This window comes from Quercus robur, chromosome 8 (genome assembly GCF_932294415.1).
Source record: "Quercus robur chromosome 8, dhQueRobu3.1, whole genome shotgun sequence".
NCBI lineage: Eukaryota > Viridiplantae > Streptophyta > Magnoliopsida > Fagales > Fagaceae > Quercus > Quercus robur.
This window is the reverse complement of record NC_065541.1, coordinates 14494080-14515362: the sequence shown is the minus strand read 5'-3', so window position 1 is coordinate 14515362 and position 21283 is coordinate 14494080. Positions and strand designations below refer to the sequence as shown.

The following is a 21283-nucleotide window of genomic DNA, read 5'->3' as shown; positions in this document are numbered from 1 at the left end:
TTTTTGGACAACACAATAATTTTCCAAGTCTTTGTCTTTCGTCTTTATTCAATCACCCTTCACTCTCTATACACATAAGACTAGACAACTAGCTAGAGTAATTTTACTCCATTTCCTCTCCAATAATTCTAGTGCCACGAAATGTATCATAACTTACAACTATTTTTAAATAATTATTTATATGTTCCGTTTTAATGGGTACATAATAAAAAATATAGTATTAATCAAGAATGTATATGAAATAATGCTTGGACAAAACCATTACTCAAATCTATTCAGTCTAGTACATAACACTAATTTTCATTTGAAACTTTGAACTAAAGAATGTCACCATGTTTCTATATAATAGCTGAAAAAATATATTATTATCTAGTTTAACTGTTTAAGCTTCTCTAGTGATAATATATGTTGTTGTTGATGATCTTTCCTTTAACAGAAGAAGGAAATCTTTCCTTATCATGAGTTGAGTAGTCTTCTTTAACAAGGAGATTCTTTTTCTTTTTTGAGAAACAAACACATATACACAAGGGAAATGAAAAGAGGTTCTAACACAAAGGTTTATCACAAACTCCACTAAAAACTCATAGTAACTTTTAAGAGTTTAACCAATTTCAAACATCTAGCTAGCGACACCAAAATATTACAGCTTGAAAAAAGAGCCATAACTTTAATAGGATTGCTAAGAGCCGGTTTATAATAAAGACATACATGATTCAAATCCCTCCACTCCAATTACTAACTTATCAAAATAATAATAATAATAAACAATATATGTAGTTATTAGATTATTTTAACACGCACTGTACGTACTTTAAATGTCGACTTCTTTGGGTATAGTAATATGAAATTCATGCAAATTTAATAATTATCATTCATGTAGAGATTGAGAGGTCTTCTTCCATGAAGTTTCCATAGTTTCAGTTTCCACAAGCCTTCAGCTTTCCAGAAAATTAAAGTGGGAATGAGAAAACAATGAGCTTTCATTCTCTTACTTTTTGGACAACACAACAATGTACCAAGTCTTCGTCTTCGTTGTTATTCATTCACCATTCACTCTCTCTATGCCTACGTAATTAGGCTAGACAACTAAAGTAATTTTACTCCATTTCCTGCCCAATAATTCTAGTGCCATGTAATGTTTCATAAATTGCAACATTTTAAAAATAATTATTTATGCGTTCCGTCTTAGTGGTTGCATAATAAAAATATAGTATTAAATTATTAATCAAGGATGTATATGAAATAATGCTTAGACACAACCATTACTCAAATCTATTCTATTCAGTCTAGTACGTAACACTAATTTTCATCTGGAACTTTGAACTGAAGAATGTCATCATTTTCTAATTGCTGGAAAAATTATATTATTACCTAGTTTAAGCTTCTCTAGTAATAATATAAGTTGTTGTTGATGATCTTTCCCTTAACAGAAGAAGGAAATCTTTCCTTATCAGTTAAGTAGTCTTCTTTACCAAGAAGATTCTTAATTGCTAATTATAAACCGATTTAATAAACTAGAGATTGATATATGACTAGGAGCAGGAGTCTTTGCAGTCAATTCATTTTTCGGTGGATAAGAATGCCATTTACTAAAAATCTGGAAATTTATAAACAAAGAGACACGCACACCAAAAAGGCAAAAACACTACAAACATTTTCCCTGGAAACCAAATCAATTGAGCTCAAAACCGTAAAGTCTCCCAGATCAATAATCGAACAAAAGGGAATGTAAATCAAGCAATGTAAAAAGAAGCAAAACAAACATAATACAAAGATGAAATGTGGAGAATGAGAGAGTCTAAAACTTAAAAATTAAAGATCTCAGGAAAATCTACAATTTATTGTTCGTAACACTAATTTTCATTTGAAACTTAGAACTGAAGAATGTCACCATGTTTCTAATTGAAGCAGGAGTCTTTGGCTCTTTGCAGTCAATTCCTTTTTCGTTGGGTTAAATTTTCTTTCCCCTTAAGAGCACGCAAATTGACTTAGTACCTTTGCCTTTTTGATTGGGGGTGACATGCTGTACAAACACGCAATCCTCATTTCACAAAAATCATATAAAAATTACCAAATTAGAGTTTTAAATTATAATTAAATTTTTAAAAGAAGTCTAGGCACAACTGCAAAAAATTTCCATGTAACTAAGTCACACTCAGGAATATTGGACCCTTTTTCCTTGGTATAAATAGGGGGGTCCCAATGGGATGAGGGGGCTAACAATTTTCTCTCCAAAAAAAATTTATTGTAGGAACATAAAAGTTTTCTATTGTAGACTTTCACGCTTAAAGAACCTGACTTGCCAACTAATCAAACTAGAGTTTTTAGTACCTACAGCAATTTCACAACATCAAGAACAAACCCCAATGTATACAGTGTCAAATTCCATAGTCTCTAGTTACATCAAATGAGCGTTTAATTTTTCTCGCAAAGTATTGAATAGTAAAACTTCTGGGCCATAGTCTCAACTACAACTCTCAATCATGTTGTACTTGGATGACACATTTCCACAACATATCATTATGAGATGCAGAAAAAATTTGGAGTGTACACAACGTTTAGTGTGGATGGGAAGAAATTTCATCCTATTCCAATTGGTTAAGTATGTAAGGGACCTATTCCAATTTAATGATCTTGGAATTATGTATACAAGCAATAATCAAGGAAACTTCCGCCTAAAATAAGTCAGACTTTTGGCAAGAGAAAAAATTGATGTTTAGACAAATCAAGCTAAGGCCAACCAAAATGGACCATATTCTTAATTCCTTTCTTGATTTGTTCCATGTATAAGACTTACTGTCAATACTTGGTGTATAAAAGTTGAAAGCTTGAAAAAATGAAGTCCATCCTCTGAAAGCTTGAGAAAAAATTCATTTAAACCAACACAATATAGAAATTATAAAGGAATCAGAGAAAAATTGTCAAAAATATAAAAAATTTAATCTGTGCTTAAATTCTTATAAGGATGTCTACATTCGTTTCTTTTGGCTAATATGTCTTTACTAAATCAAAATCAAACCACAAAAATCATATTAAAATCACCAAATTAGAGTTTTAAATTATAATTAAAATTCTAAAAGAAATATAGGCACAATTGCACAAAAATTCCATGTAACTAAGTCACACTCAGGAATATTGGACCCTTTTTCCTTGGTATAAATAGGGGGGTCCCAATGGGACGAGGGTGCTAACAATTTTCTCTCCAAAACATTTATCGTAGGAGCATAAAAGTTTTCTATTATAGACTTTTCACGCTTAAAGAACATGACTTGCCAACTAATCAAACTAGAGTTTTTAATACCTACAGCAATTTCACAACATCAAGAACAAACCCCAATGTATACAGTGTCAAATTCCATAGTCTCCAGTTACATCAAATGAGTGTTTAATTTTTCTCGCAAAGTATTGAATAGTAAAGCTTCTGGGCCATAGTCTCAACTACAACTCTCAATCATGTTAGACTTGGATGACACCTTTCCACAACGTATCATTATGAGATGCAGAAAAAATTTGGAGTGTACACAACGTTTAGTATGGATGGGAGGAAATTTCATCCTATTCCAATTGGTTAGGTCAATAAGGGACCTATTCCAATTTAATAATCCTGTAATTACATATACAAGTAATAATCAAGGAAACTTCCGTCTAAAATAAGTCCGACTTTTGGCAAAAAAGAAAATTGATGTCTAGACAAATCAAGCTAAGGCCGACTAAAATGGACCATATTCTTAATTTCTTATCTTGATTTGTTCCATGTACAAGACTTACCGTCAATGCTTGGTGTAAAAAAGTTGAAAGCTTGAAAAAATGAAGTCTATCCTTTGAAAGTTTGAGAAAAATTTTATTTAAGCCAACACAATATAGAAATTATAAAGAAATCAAAGAAAAATTTTCAAAAATATTAAAAATTTAATCTATGCTTAAATTCTTATAAGGATGTCTACCTTCGTTTCTTTTGGCTAATATGTCTTTACTAAATCAAAATCAAACCACAAAAATCATATAAAAATCACCAAATTAGAGTTTTAAATTATAATTAAAATTTTGAAAGAAATCTAGGCACAATTGCACAAAAATTCCATGTAACTAAGTCACACTCAAGAATATTGGACCCTTTTTCCTTGGTATAAATAGGGGTGTCCCAATGGGATGAAAGGGCTAACAATTTTCTCTCCAAAACATTTATCGTAGGAACATAAAAGTTTTCCATTGTAGACTTTTCACACTTAAAGAACATGACTTGCCAACTAATCAAACTAGAGTTTTTAATACCTACATCAATTTCACAACATTAAGAATAAACCCCAATGTATACAGTGTCAAATTCCATAGTCTCCAGCTACATCAAATGAGTATTTAATTTTTATCGCAAAATATTGAATAGTAAAGCTTCTAGGCTATAGTCTCAACTACTACTCTCAATCATATTGGACTTGGGTGACACCTTTCCACAACGTATCATTATGAGATGCAGAAAAAATTTGGAGTGTACACAACGTTTAGGATGGATGGGAAGAAATTTCATCCTATTCCAATTGGTTAGGTTAGTAAGGGACTTATTCCAATTTAATGATCCTGGAATTATGTATACAAGTAATAATCAAGGAAACTTCCGCCTAAAATAAGTTGGACTTTTGGCAAGAGTGAAAATTGATGTCTAGACAAATTAAGCTAAGGCTGACCAAAATGGACCATATTCTTAATTTCTTATCTTGATTTTTGTTCCATGTGCAAGACTTACCTTCAACGCTTGGTTTATAAAAGTTGAACATCTAATCTAAAGTACATCCTCTGAAAGCATGAAAAAATGAAGTCCATCCTCTAAAAGCTTGAGAAAAAATTCATTTAAACCAACATAATATAGAAATTATAAAAGAATCAAAGAAAAATTGTCAAAAATATTGAAAATTTAATCTGTGCTTGAATTCTTATAAGGATGAACACAATAGCATAGCCTTTTTTATAAAATAAATAAAAATAAATCTATGCTTATTTTGTATGTATGATAAAGTCCTATCACAAAGTTTTTTGAGACTCATGCAAATTAGTGATTAGGAGTTATAAAGGAATAATCGTCAATATATATATATATATATATATATATATAAGCAATGATCTCATGCTGGGGTGCATGAAATCTTGCCAAGTGGCGCTCTAATTTTGCATTTAACATTTTTTTTTCCCTTTCATTGAGTTTTTTTTTACTGTTACCCAAAAGTTTACATTGACTTATTTTACTGTTATCTCATTAGTCTCTCATTAATTGCCTAAGCTTACACCACACTTTTCTCTCTTCTACATGTCTATTAGCATACCCCCATTTTCATTAATATTTTTAAAAAAGCAAAAAAATAATAATAATTAAGAACTAATAATAATAACTAACCAAATAAGTCCTTGGAGAGAGATAGAGAGACACAAAAATGTTGTGAATTGTTAAATAAAATGCATTGTTTCACTACATATTATCAAAATAAAAGACCTGAGACTAACAAAACAATTGAAAGAGAGAGAAAGAGAAATCTAAGGGGGCCACCACCTCTGTCATATTGGCCTCCCACCACCATCAAGACGCCGAAACCCCTACGAGTATTTTTTTTTTCTTTTTAAATTAGGGGATTAAATATGATTTAGGTTTGGGTAATTTGTTTGGATAGTTTTTGTTTTTGGTATATAAGTAGAGAGAATATTTAGTACGCAATGTAAAACCATATTCTACCATGATTTTAAATCATCTATAAGACACATGCATACACACTTGCCCATACCATGTATTAATGTCGTGTTATCGATTAATGTTGCGTTATCGATGAGTGGAAGATAGTAAGAAAGTTGGACATACTTTCATTTTATAGTATAAAATATGTGAACACAATACAAATTAATTGATTTTCATTGTCCCGTTACTCTTTTGCATTTATTTTTGGTTTCATGATTTTTTATAAAAATTGATCTTACCTTGAGAAGGCTATAAATATGCAGTGAAATTACTAAACTAATTTTTAATATCTCAAAATGTATATGTTTTTTTTACTCTAATTTAGTTTATTTTTTCTTTATAATATTTGTACAACACTATCCAAAACCATCCTATATAAAATATTACAAAATTATCTGTGCATTGCACAGGCAACTCATGTCATTTTAAAAAGGGACAATCTGCCTCACTTACTAAGGTATGAGAAAAATACTATCTTTATATGAAATATATGGGTTGATACTAACTTAATCATCAGGGGCCCCCTCATCAATCATAATAAACCCGATGGTCTCTTTAATCAACTTTGTTTTTTCTTGCAAATCTTAAAATATAATCAAAAGCTTTGAATTGAATGAGTGACCCAACTGATAATTTTTGGTATCATTAGAAACAAAGAATGAAAATTGAAATTTAGCAAGTGAGCTTTCTAAGGAGACAACGATCTGAGAGAGAGAAAAAAAAAATCAATTCTGGATCCAGACTTCAAGAAGGTTTTGATGGGACAAGCATCTAGAAGATTAGTTGTTTGATCAACAAGTGAAAGGCTAAGATGGGAGAAGGAGTATAAAAGGGAAAGGATTCCTTTACATTGAGGAGGCATTTGAGAAAAGAAAGAAAAGAGAAAAAGAACTAAATGTAACTAAGAACTCTGGATATTTGTACAAGTCTGAACTTCATATATATAAGAACATACCATCCTCGGATTTGACGGAGGAGCATTTTTCTCTTCAAATTATACCTCTCAATCACTATAACACTAAACCAATTCACTGTGATTTTTACCAGATTCATTAAGTCTTCATTTATTAAACCCACTCTCTTACAAATCTATTGTTATGGACTTGTTGGGCCATTGTTCACATCCGTTGGGCTTTGGGTCAATTTGGGTCCTTCAATATATAGTATATTTACTTATTTTATTAGTGTTTGCGTTACTTTATATATCCAAAGAATGCTTTCTAAACTTTGTATGTGAGACAATAAATATAATTTCTTAAAGTGTGTGGGCTTAATGAATGCTTGACAAGGAATAAACATATTTAACAAGTATTGAAATTGAATGTGGGTGATTCTCAAAAAAAGAAAAAGAAAAAAAAGAAAAAGAAATTGAATGTGGGCAGGCACTAATTGTTTTGTAAAATTTCAAATTTCAATGTCCTTCCTACTAGATGACTAGAAATTTTAGATTTTTTTGATAAAGTGTGAATTATTCCAAATGCCATAATTTGGAACCTTAAATAGTTGATTTACTACAAATTTCTTATATTTCTATGCCAAATTGCCAATGCTCTCTAGGAAATGTCCATAAGTTGTTCGGACTATGAGTTTAGCATTCCTTTATTAAATGGTTTAGGGCCCATATAAATCAAAATCTACTCAATCCAAACAATTTGATAGGAAGAGAAAAACGTAACTCATAGGCTGATTCAACTGGCTTTTAGTTGTAACTTTAATGTGCCCTTCAGTCTCGGGCTCTTTCTATAAGGTTTAGCTTACCTCTAATACTTTTTAAAAAAGAACATGTTCTTTTTGTTTTAAATATACAATGACAAGTGGTAATGAGTTTTAATCTCCACATTTTATTTAGTAAGTAAATGATGTGACAATTTTTTTATTAAAACAAAAGGAGATTCTTTTAAAAAAAATATTGGAAGTAAACCAAACTTTTTTTCCATATATTTCACTGAGCAAAAGAAATAGGAAGTGCTGTTTAACTTGCATGAACTGTAACAGTGGCCAGTGGTCTTAGAAAATTTTATTTTTGATAAATTGATAATGGGAGAGGGGAAGGTGGGGTTTGTAAGTTGTAACACAAACATAGAACATCACATAAGGTAATCACTTGAAGTCTTGAACAGTTGAACCCCACAATTGGACTTGATTCTTTTTTAGTCAAAAGGGAGGTTTTATTTATTTAAGTAAACTGTTAACTTATACATATAGAACGTTTGTAGAGTACTCTCGTAGGGTACCCAGATACATGAAGTCCCATATGTAACAGTAGTACACAATAAGGAAAAGTTTATCTCTTATATTTGAAAACACAAATTCAAAGGCTACTAACCATAGAGGGGGCCACTACACTTCTTTTGAGCTTGACATCATAGAGGGCAGCTTGTCAATGATAGTCGGATTTCTTCCTAAACTCCTAAATCAGCGAGGTCACAGCTTCACAGCACTGTGATCAAGATCAAAACACAAAAAGAAAATTCTGAAATCAAGAGTATTCAAATAATGATACATTAATTTTTGTAGTTTTTGTGTTATACCCATATAAAAATGATCAAAGATCAATAGCTATGTCATCAATTAATTATTTAAATTCAAGTTTATTGTAATTTAAAATAATGCATAAAAGATGACTTTATAGATCGAATGGTAAATTACATCTGATTGGCATAAAAATTGGCATGCATGTTAAAAACGTATAGATCATGTAATTCAACGGTTGAAATTTCAAAATATGAATTCAATAACAAATTATTAAATGCTGTAATATTGATTAGAGTTATACTAAGTGTAACTTGAATCCAACCCTATATGTGTGTGTATATATTTTTTATATTAATTGAATGTGAATTTTAACAAATCAACCATTTGATTATATTATTTTCGTGCATTCTCCATACTTGCAAAATTTCAAGATGATTAAATATCAATAGTCATGTCATCAATTAATTGTTTAAATTCAAAATTTTAATTTAAAATAATATATAAAAAATGAGTTTATGGATTGAATAATAAATAATAATGGATTGGCATGAATATTAATATACATGTTAAGAACCTATAGAATATATAATCCAACAATTAAAATTTTAAAATATATGTGTATATGATTATATTCAAAAAAAACTTAACGCCTCTGCAAGTGGTAAAGACTTTACAAAGACTTTTAAGTCTTAAAAGAGAATTACTTTACGCTAGAAAGAACTTTTCAATATAGAAAAGTTGTTTCTTTAGTATCTAATTTCTTCCCTTGCACAGTGCACACTAACAATAAATAAACTTATAGCTTAAATTTTTTTTTTTTTTTTTGGGGGAAAGTGCCATTCAAGGGCCCCAAAATCTTAAAAAAACAATGTTTGTGTGAAGAATTCAGTGGAATAGAAGACATTGAAATCTAATACCTAATATTTGTGCGTGTCAATTATTTTATGCGTGGAGTGTTATAGGTATCTTTGCTGTTTGCCACCAGATATTTTGGTTTAAATTGATTTATAATGATTAAAAAGAATTTACCATTTTAATTAATTTAAACATTTTGATTAAATTTTGTCCATTATTTTTATTCGATAAATTATAATTTATCTCCATGTGGTTTGTCTTGATATCCATATTGCTTTTATATGGTGAGCATTACACTCTTTTTTTTTTTTTTTGAGAATCATGGTGAGCATTACACATGATTCCATAGTAATATTTTTTTATGAAACTTAATTATGGATACCAAGGTATTATAATTTATCTCCACGTGGTACCATTGGTGTTATGTTCACTATGGAATTGAAACTTTTAAGAATTCATTAAGCCTTTTTTTTTTTTTTTTTTCAAATTACAACGGGAGAGAGGAGATTTAAACTCTAGATGTCTAGATTGTATATACTAAGAATATGAAGTGCCAACTTACATGACTTGACATGTTAAGCTGCCTATAATTTTCTATCAATAGTAATATCCCTATGGAATTGAAAACAATACGTGGGTGAGAAATCATGTTATGTATTCATTGTATGGGAAAAAAATCACTTGACTACACCTATTTAATTACATTTAGCTACGAAGTAAAACATATATTGAGAGTGGTCATCAACGGGAACAAGTCTATATTAATTAAGGAAAGAGAAGTATTTATTATACATATCTTAATGTACACATTTTTACACAATTAAAAAAACAATTGAAATCATTACCTCAAACTTCAAACTCGTGATGAGTTGTGTAAAAGTGTGTGCATTAAGGTGTGTGTGTGCAAAAATATTTATCCTTAAAGGAAATAATGCCTGAAGGAAGACTTCATAGAAAATGATACCTTTCACTTGCAAAAATTGCAGCTTCTTAGGTTTTGCAGGAACCTATTCACCTTTAGCACCGTAGTCACATAAACCCAATCCTTCATATCATCGAGAAACCTGAAATAAACATGCCTCCAGGTCTGATTGAAGAAAAAAACTCCAAAAACTACCCAAAAACCAGCTGCAAATCCAACTCCCATACCCATATAGAAGCTCGGATTTCCATAGTCATCATCATTTTTGCCAACTGGTGTTCCATTCAGAGATACGCAGGTTTTCGGAAGAGGATCACCACAAAGTTGAGGATTGCCAATGTAATTGAGAGCATCAAAACTTTGAAGTTGGGTGCCCAATGGAATTGCTCCAGAGAAATGGTTGTATGACAAATTCAAGTAACTGAGAAAAGACAAATTAGACATACTCGAAGGAATTTCACCAAATAGATGGTTTCTTGAGAGATCAAGTGATTCTAAGGATTTCATGGACCCAATATCCTTTGATATCTTTCCTATCAAATGATTCTGAGACAAGTCTAGAGATTGCAATTTGGGAAGGAGGAATATTTCTGTTGGGATTGATCCAGACAAGTTATTACTTGAAAGATCAATTGTCCTTAAATATTCAAGATTCTTCGTGTATTCTGATTCCCTACCTTTTGTCATCAGCATGAGATTCTCCAAGTATAATCCATAGTCATGGTTATAGTCTAAACTACCATACTCATCATTGTGCCACTTATCTGATGCAACCATGGCACTGATATTATTCAAGCACTTTGGTATGGATCCTGATAGGCTATTGTTGGAAAAGTCCAATACAATAAGAGAAGAAATTTGGCATATTTGTGGTGGAATATTGCCACTGAATTTATTGGATCTTAATTGAAGAACCCTTGTCCATTCTCCCATCCAGTTTGGTATATTTCCAGCAAGCTGGTTTACTCCCAAATCAATTAGCTTCAAGTCTTTACAATTTTTCAATGAATGAGGTATGTCTCCAAATAAGCTAATTGTTGGCCAAGTGCAATGATTGAAGCCTCAATAACGAACCCAGTGAGTTTGGAATTTTCCCAGACAGGATATTGCTCCCCAAGTTTAGGTGAAGCAAAGATTGCCAATGCCTCCAGCAATCAGGAAGGTCTCCAGACAAATTGTTACGTGACAAGTCCATGACTTCCAATTTATTTTCTACATTCACCACACTGCAAATGGAAGGAGAAATAGGCCCTGAAAAAGAGTTGTTGGCAACATTATACATGGTAATATGTGGTGATATAAGTGGCAGCTGACCCCTGAAGTGATTAGAACTCAAATCAATGAAACTAGAGTTGAGCAAAACATTGGATAGGTCCCCACTGATAGCATTGTTAGGGAGTTTAATACACTTCACACAAGCTGCAAAGTTCCAAAACCAATCCGGAGCTGCATCTACAAGTCCTGCCTTCGAAATGTCTATATACTTGAGAGATTTCTGTGTTTGTAACCATGCAGGAAGTTTGGGGCCCAACTTGCAAGAACCGATGCTGATCATTTGAAGCTGGAAAGGAGGAATCCAGTGGGAATTCACATTAATGATGAAAGCATTTGCAGCCATGTCTAAGAGCTTTAATCTTGAAAGCCTAGAGAAATTCACTTCAGATACAACGCCTGACAAATAATTGCTTGCAACAGACAAGGCCATCAAATTTGGAAGTTGCCAAATACTTTCTGGCAGAGTTCCATTCAATTGATTTTTTTCAAGATCTAAAAATGTTAAAGATGATAAGTTACCTAGAGTTGCAGGAATGGGACCAGAAAATGAGTCATTAGACAGATCAACAAATTCTAGATATATGAGGTTCCCTAATGATTCTGGTAGTAACCCAGTAAACTTGCTTACTGACAAGTCTAAGTGGAGCACGTTACTGAGGTTAAACAACCAATTAGGTAATTCACAACTAAATTTGTTATAGGAAAGATCAAGGGCTGTCAGAGATATAAGATTGGCATACCCATAAGATGGACTGATGTTATCAAGTTGACAAGCAGACATGTATTATTCTGAAAGGGAAGGGATCATAGTTATGTATTGAAGCCAATGAGTTTCTCGGTGAAGATTAATTGCACTTAATTTAGGGTATTTTAAGGAAGAAAAATGAGAAACCCATCTAAGATTATCCACATAAAGATCATTATTGCCTGCTAGATCAAGATGATGAAGGCTACATATTTCCAGCATAATTATGTTGAGGTCCTGTGAGATTGACAGTAACCGAAATATTTCTATCTTCAAAATAGTTCCGAATACCATCAAAATTATTCCCGCTCAGGTCCAAATAATTCAGAAATTCTAATTTGAGCAGTGAAAGCTCAATATTACCTTTCAGCCGGACCATTTCACCTGTCCCATTGCATTTTCTTTGTGTCACAATAGTTTTTTTTTTTTTTTTTCCTCTATTGGGAATTTTAATAGATTGTATAGTTACTATACCCTGAATCAAGTGAACTGGAATAGAGTTCATATTCATGTCTAAGAATGAAAGAAAGAGAGAAAAATATTCAATACGAACATACACGTTAACTATCAAACGCTAACTTATTTTAGTTTAGAGCTAAAGCTTTTGATAGTTGTCCACACATCCGTTTCAAAATGAGGACATACCAATTTGAAGTCATGTAGATCACACACTAGATATGTTGGAAGGCCATATCAAAGGCTTAGGGGTGGGAATTAATGGATCCTATGAATTCCAGTTTGCTGACAAACTCAAAAGGTACAGGGAAAAATGGGCTGTCTCGTAAGCTAAAGCATGAAATTGCTAAAAATACAGGAACCTTCTATTCTCATTCTAATGAATAAAACAATATCTGATGTTATAATAAGATGATAAATACTTCTGTTCTCATTCTCGTTCTAATGAATAAAAAATCAGAAGGGAGGAAAGGGGAGGGGGGGGGGGGGGGTGGGGGGTGGGCAAGAGCATAAACAAATTCAATGAAGTAGGAAATGAGCAAACAACAAAATTTACAACTTGAATAATTAAACAGGAGCAAGTTCACTTCCTGGTTTTATAGAATTGCTGACTCTGTACATAAATTTTTTTTTCTTTTTTATTCTACTGTGTCCATTATACATGGAGTTGTCTTTTTACAATAAAAATTATCTTACCAAAAAAAAACTTAAGCAGGAACTAATACAAATTCAAATAAATATGAACACAAACTATATAGTCCATTGTATTAAACATATACTTGCTTATAGTCCATTTATAATCAATAATTGGATGTGTCATGTGCTTTCCAATACATACAAAACATAAACTAGAATAATACTTTCAACTGTTTAGAACATGCAACATTCAAAACTAATTGATTTTGCAACTTGAGTAGACTTATGATCAAACTCATAGTAATCCCAATTATTTCAACTGCAAATCATCTTCCTTTGGCAACCACTCCCAAATTTGAAGCAACAAGCTGCTTAAGTAGTCTTATGACGATACTTATTATGCCCGGTTCTTTTCCTAGTAAGACATAGCACGAACCTATTAGATCCAAAACAATGGAATATCATAAACTCTACAAAACCAAAGTCTCAACAAACAACTATCTATTTTTTGGCCAAGAAAAGTAAGGTAAAGAAAATGTACAAGACGTAGCACGGATCTTATGTTCTAAATATCTTTTTTCATAAGGTTAAGCCTGCAGGTTATCATAATTTCTTCTCTTATCCAAAACAATGGATATTAAAAAATCTATTAATATGATTGGTTGACACAAGAAGACCAAATATCATCTTTGGATTAATCAATCAAATTGTTGTCTTAATGTCTGAATTCAAAACTTGCACTTATTTTTAGCACTTCAAAATCTAGAAGCACTTTCAAAGACACTTTTCTGAACATAACCAAAATGAGTTACCTACCCTATTAGCAGTAGCAGAGTAACATCTTGATGACTTTGACATAAGTATAGTCTGTTGTAATGGCAGCTCCGCATTCTTAGTCAAACAGATAGCCAAACAAAGATTTGAAACAGTTAGTTTTACATAAAGAAGTAAATTCCTAATCATAAATGAAAGCTAACAATAAAATTTTAGTACATGCCATAGCAGAGGAGCTTACTTGCTGCCTTATAATTTAACATGTCCCTGCAAGTGTTGAAGTTGAAACTTGAAACTAGGCACTCTAAAAAAGAAAAAAGAAAAAAATGAAATGTATTTTGTTACTATTGAATGGAAAGGAAAATTTGGCAAGCAGAGTATGTTATTTTAGTGTTGATCCTCCCATTCATGGATATTCACTAGAACATCACTAATGCAAAAGATCCACAAAACAACATTTCTATGGAATTGCCTCAGAGTTTTAAACTCTCATGAACACTTCAAACAACCTAAAAAGAAAAATGAAACAACAAAACCAAACCTTTAGATTAACAGGACCTTCCCAGATTTTAGCACGTTTAGCATTATATGATTCGGCCTGCCTCGATTGATCTTAAGCATTTTGGTCTCTAAGAGTTGAACCTAAAACACATAAATTTGCTTCAACATTAAATTTAATATTATAACAATAGAATATATGTGTGTATAAATAACAATAATAATACCTATAAAAAAAAAACAAATTCCGCCTAGTCATAGATATTCTTCTGAATTGTGCAACCTTTCTCTTTTTTTCGAAATTAAAGTGTGTGTTCTTTTTAATTGTTTAATTAGTTAAATGATACGTTGCTCAAATCATCTTTTAAATATTTTCCAGAAGCTTAGGATGCTCCACACCAATTAACTCTATTCTTGTAGCCGATTTTGGCTAGTTTTTTGCTTTTGCTTTAAATGCAAGTATCTTATCTTCAAAAAAAAAAAAAAAATTGCAAGTATCTTCTTCTAAAAAAAAAATTCCAAAAGTATTATAAATTAAAAAAAAAATTATTGATAGAACTTTACCAATCATACTGAAAAAATAAGACTCCCTTTAGCGTGGAGGTGTAAGGCACATAATAATGCTACCAACATAATAAGTATACATTTTTATACATAAATATTACTTAAATAATATTTTTTTATTAAAAAAGTAATATTTCTTTCTTAAATACACAAATACTAAAAAGAGAAGGAAAAAATTTGTGAAAACTTTAGAGCATTTGTTTAAAAAGTAAAGTGGACTTAAATATGTAATTGTATTTAGACTTCAGTCTATAAAGTTTGGTTTTACAAGTGCACAAATTTTTTTTCTCGTCTCTCTCGTCTCTAAAGTCTTTACCTTTTGTAAGTGGGAATCCTTTTAACTATTTGATTAGTTAAACAATATTTCTCTCTTTTGTTGGTAGGAAAAGTCATTGCAATATTTTTTGAGAAAGAAGTCATTGCAATATAATAGCAAAAGGTTGTGAATATTTGAATGAGAAAGAAAAAAGATGAGTTGAAATGGGAATGTTAGTTGGTAAGTGTGATGCCCCAATTTGATTGATTGATTGTGTGATGTGTGTGGGTGTGTGATGAGTCCTACATCGGGTATTTACTGGATTGAATTGGGCTTTATTAACAACTACAAGGAGCCTCAATTGTGACTAGTCCTTTTGAGATATAGCGCAGATGTGGTTAGCGCTTTTCCTTGGGTCGTTACATATGGTATCAGAGCCGGCCCGGTAACCTCGTGTGGGCTCAGAGACACTACCCCACAAAGTGGGCCCTAACGAAGATGTTAGGGATTTAAGTGGGGGAGATTGTGATGCCCTAATTTGATTGATTGATTGTGTGATGTGTGTGGGTGTGTGATGAGTCCTACATCGGGTATTTACTGGGTTGAACTGAGCTTTATTAACAACTACAAGAAGCTTCAATTGTGACTAGTCCTTTTGAGGTATAGTGCAGATGTGGCTAGCGTTTTTCCTTGGGTCGTTACAGTAAGAGATGAGGAGTACTTGATTGGAGTAATTATATATGAAAAAAAAGGAAACAAAGTTGAGTCAACACATGCAAATAGAGCTTTTTTTTTTTTTTTTTTCTTTTTCTGAGAAGAAGAAAATAGAGAATCTAAAAACTTATGAGTGATTCCTGGAAATGTCGCACATTGCAATAAATTTGTCACACATTTTTTTAATAGAAGGAAACTTGTATACATTTTTTTTTAAATAAAAGGAAATTAAAAATAAAGGAGAAAAAAATTAGCAAAAACCAATTTCAAACATCTAGCCTACTAAACCAAAATATTACAACTTGCAAAAAGAATCATAACTTTAATAATATTGCTAAGAGTCATATAACTCAAGTGGATTGAAAGGTCTTTAGGCACAATAGTATGAAAATGAAATTCATGCAAATTTAATAATTATCATTCATGCACAGATTGAAAGGTCTTCTTCCATGAAGTTTCCAGGGGTGCAGTCTTTCCACACGACCACAAGTCTTCAACTATCTAGAAAATTAAAGTGGGAATGACAAAATAATGAGCTTTCATACTCTTACTTTTTGGACAACACAATAATTTTCCAAGTCTTCGTCTTTCGTCTTTACTCAATCACCCTTCACTCTCTATACAAATAAGACCAAACAACTAGCTAGAGTAATTTTACTCCATTTCTTGCCCAATAATTCTAGTGCCACGAAATGTTTCATAACTTACAACTATTTTTATATAATTATTTATGTGTTCCGTTTTAATGGGTGCATAATAAAAAATATAGTATTAAACTATTAATCAAGAATGTATATGAAATAATGCTTGGACAAAACCATTACTCAAATCTATTCAGTCTTGTACATAACACTAATTTTCATTTGAAATTTTGAACTGAAGAATGTCACCATGTTTCTAATTGGAGCAGGAGTCTTTGGCTCCTTGCAGTCAATTGCTTTTTCGTTGGGTTAAATGTTCTTTCCCCTTGACAACAAGCAAATTGACTAAGTACCTTTGCCTTTTTGACTGGGGTGGCATGTTGTACAACACGAAATTCTCATTCCACAAAAATTTCCACAAACTTTAGAAATCCCTAGACTTTTAGGTGAAAGAATGAAAATGTGATTAACGCTTTCTTTATAACTCCAAAATCCAAATCCCATTGAGCACATTCCATCTTGTAATTTTTTTTTAAAAAAACTTTTTTGGCCTCACTATTTTGTTATCATTTCATATAAATCAAGTACAAATTTAGTATCGAGATCTTTTGCTAGTACCTCTACTCCCTAGGAATTCTTCCTTATAATAACACAACCCCTTTAGCAACCTCCTTGGCAAACCTATTGCCCACACCAAGGAGAAGGTATTTAGTATCAAAAGATACTATGGGTCTGTTTGGATAGAGGTTATTTTGCTGAAATTGAAAACTGAAAACTGAAAACACTGTAACAAAATAATTTTTAAAGGTGTAAATAGTACTATGAGACTCATTTTTAATGAAAAAGTTGATAAAAAGTGGAGTTTGTGGGACCCGTAAACAGTGCATAAGTGCACTGTTCACAAAAGACCAGGTCAACAGTTGCGGCTGAAAAAAAAAAAAAAACCGCATTAAAACGCAGACACGGCACGTTTAAGTGCTATCCAAACCAACATTATATCAACGGTATCAAAATCCAATAAGCGAGAGATGCGGTTGCAAAAAATAATAACCCCACTAACAACTAAAAGACATGTGTTAGTGGATAATTATTTTAGTACACGTCTTTTATTTATTGAATTTTAATACAGATGATATGGTATCATTTGATACAAAATACTTTTTCCACACCAACACTTCTCTTTCAAAGACACCACTAACTAATTCCTAGAAAACTATGAAATCTATTATCTAAATTTATGCATTTTCTTCGGTTTAGTTGTCAAAATTTGGGGTTAAAAATAAAACCTCAACTTAGGTAGATAGTTCTTCCTAGTCAATGCTCCATTTGGTTGTTGTGTAAACATAAGAAAGAATAGTAATTTACGACAAACAAAATACACTTCCATTTTATGATAAAAGCTTCAGGATTTCATTTTTCTTTACTTTCTTATACTTTCTTAGAGACTGGACAATACAAGTGGTGAAAGGAAACTGATGAGTCCAGGAAAATCAATTGGTTGTCCACTTTTAATGGGAAAAAATATCACCAGCAAGTCATTAAAGAAAGATAAGTAACCATTCAAGCACATTCAACATATTCAATGATGACCATTGCTCAAAGGCCTTAAACTCTCATCAAGACAATGGTCGTCACCCATCATCTTCCCACATTTCTCACATATCCACCATTTTGCAATGACCCGCCATTTTTGGTCTCTTGAATTCTCTCTCTCTCTCTCTCTCTCTGAATTGACCCGTCATCTCTCGTCACCATTTGTGTGAGTATTTTATGTTAATGTATTGTTGAGACTGAGGGTTTGGTTGAAATTTTTCTGATTTGTGGTAAAAGATTTGATGAAATTAAGATTTGATTGTCTGATTTGTTTACATGTATTGGCGTTTGGTCGCAAAGAAAATGAAAGAAAAAAAATTTGCAAAGTAATGTTTTTGAATTCTTTTTTTCTTTAAAATTAATAATCTCTATGAAAAACCTGATTGATCAAGCTGTGATTCCCAGCATTGAGATTGACAATCAAGTTTTTCATAGAGATGATGCCTTGGCTATCTTGCAAATTTCACTCAGTTGTAGATATTCTTCTAAATTGTGTCTTCTTCTTTATTTTTCTTTTTCTTTTTCTTTTTTTTAAAAAAAAAAAAATCAAAGTGTGAGTACTATTTAATTGTTTGATTTGTTAAACGATACATTGCTTGAATCATAGGTTAAAGATTGTCCAAAAATATTATAGATTTCATAAATTTTTTTAAAAAAAACTAATAAAAACATTATTGATAGATCTTCACCAATGACACAAAGAAACAAGACTCCCTTTAGCGTGGAGGCCTAAAGCCACATAATAATGTGATTGGCACAATAAGTAGACCTTTTTATACATAAACATTACTTAGATAATATTTATTTTCCATATATTATTTTTAATTCAAAAAGTAAGATTTCTTACTTAGATACACAAATACTAAAAAGAGAAGGAAAAATTGTGTGCAAACTTTACAGCAATTGTTTAAAAAGTAAAGTGAGCTTAAACATGTAATTTTGTTTAGACTTCAGTCTATAAAGCTTGGTTTCGCAAACTCGCACCATTTTTTTCTAGTCTCTAAAGTCTTTACCTTTTGCAAGTGGGAGTCCTTTTATTTGATTAGTTAAATGATATAGATTGTGAATATCTGAACGAGGAGATGAGAAGGAAAGAAAAGATGAGTTGAAATGGGAATATTAGTTGGCAAGAGATGAGGAGTACCTAATGGGAGTAATTATATATGAAAATAAGGAAACAAAGTCGAGTTAGCATATGCAAATGGAGCTTTTTTTTTCTCTTTTTTTTTTTTTTTTTTTTTTTTGGGTTGAGAAAAAGCAAATAGAGAATTTAGGGTAATTATTGGATACTCCCAGAGTACCATAAATGCGTACTCCTCCCTCTCTCATAATTGTGGGTCCCACTAATTAAATTTATGGTTGGCCTTATAATTCATGTGAAAGGGGAGAGTACACATTTATGGTATTCCCGAAGTATTCAATAATTTTCTGAGAAATCTAAAAACTTATGAGTGATTCCTGGAAATGTTGTGCATTGCAATATATTTGTCTACATTTTTGTTTTTTATATAAGGAAACTGAAAATTAAAAGGAGAAAAAATTAGCCAAAACCAATTTCAAACGTTTGGCCTACGACACTGAAATGATATAGCTTGAAAAAAGAGCCATACCTTTAATAGTATTACTAAGAGCCTTATAACTCAAATAGTTGACACCTTCTAATGTTTAGAACAAAGACATATGATTCAAATCTACGCACTCCAATTACTAACTATCAAAATAAAAAAAATAAAAATTCATCAACAATATTAGTAGATATTAGATTCTTTTAATACGGACTGCATTTTAAACATCGAGTTCTTTAGGCATAGTAGTATGAAAATGAAATTCATGCAAATTTAATAATTATCATTCTTACACAAATTGAAAGGTCTTCTTCCCAAGGATGTCAATGCCATACTGGAGGCCGTACCAGTTTGGCCACCGGTACGATATATTTCGAATACCGGTCAATACCGGTGTACTGTTTCGGGTTTACCGCTATTTTTTATATTTATAAATAAATAAATAAATAAATATATATATATATATGTATATATGTGTCTGTGTATATATATATATATATTATAATAAATATAAAAGTTTACCATAAAACATTTTCTCAATTCAGAACTAATTATTCATGGTTTTAGACTTTAGTATCAATTAAAAGGGAAAAATAAAATAAAAAAAATAAAATAGAGAGCTTAAAAGTTACCATTGCATACTAAGAAAACAAATAATACTAATAAGTTAATGCAAATAAGTTATCATTTTGTCCTAACAAAAATTCAAAAATTACAAAACTTTAAAAAAAAAAAAAAAAAAACTTTTTTCTGTACCGACCGGTACGCCCGGTACCAGCCGGTATTGCCCGAAATTGGCCAGAATAGCCAGTATAAGGCCGATACGCCCAGTATTTTTTCCGGTACGAAACAAGGGGATCGAGTGTACCGGATCACTGGCCGGTACGGTACGGAATCGACAACCTTGCTTCTTCCACGAAGTTTCCAGGGGTGCAGTCTTTCCACATGACCACAAGGCTTTAGCTTTCTAGAAAATTAAAGTGGGAATGACAAAATAACGAATTTTCATATATATATTCTTACTTTTGGACAACACAACAATTTACCAAATCTTTCGTCTTCGTCTTCGTCTTTATTCAATGACCCTTCATTCTCTATATGCCTACAAAAAAGACTAGACAACTAGCTAGAGAAATTTTACACCATTTCCTACGCAATAATTCCACTTACAACTCCATTTAAATAATTATTAATGTGTTCCGTCTTATTTGGTACATAATAAAAAATATAGTATTAACCAAGGATGTATATGAAATAAAATAATGCTTAGACAAAACCATTACTCAAATCTATTCAGTCTTGTACGTAACACTAATTATCTTTTGAAACTTTGATGAATGTCACCATGTTTTCTGAAAAATTATTAGATACTCTTGAAGTACCATAAATGCTTACATAAATGGTGAGTCTCATCATGAATTTAATTAGTGGGATCCACAATTTATGTGAGAGGAGAGAGTACGTATTTATGGTACTTCGAGAGTACACAATAATTTCCCATGTTTCTAATTGTTGGGAAATTATATTATTATATATTTTAAGTTGCTGTAGTGATGATATATGTTGTTGTTGATGATCTTTCCTTTAATAGAAGA

General features: G+C 31.5%; 1 protein-coding gene and 1 long non-coding RNA gene across 2 annotated transcripts; both read right to left on the bottom strand.

The window, feature by feature from the left end:
• Positions 1-7927: 7927 nt before the first annotated feature.
• On the bottom strand, positions 7928-11746 carry LOC126694724 (receptor-like protein EIX2). Its single transcript, XM_050391195.1, has 2 exons — positions 10014-11746; positions 7928-8159 (listed from the first exon to the last, which is right to left on the bottom strand). The coding sequence occupies exon 1, from the start codon at positions 10902-10904 to the stop codon at positions 10017-10019; it is 888 nt and encodes a 295-aa protein (XP_050247152.1). The 5' UTR covers positions 10905-11746; the 3' UTR covers positions 7928-8159; positions 10014-10016.
• A 1441-nt stretch (positions 11747-13187) lies between these two features.
• On the bottom strand, positions 13188-14576 carry LOC126694725 (uncharacterized). Its single transcript, XR_007645866.1, has 4 exons — positions 14399-14576; positions 14099-14161; positions 13900-13974; positions 13188-13498 (listed from the first exon to the last, which is right to left on the bottom strand). It is a non-coding gene; the product is annotated as an uncharacterized LOC126694725 (long non-coding RNA).
• Between the last annotated feature and the right edge of the window lie 6707 nt (positions 14577-21283).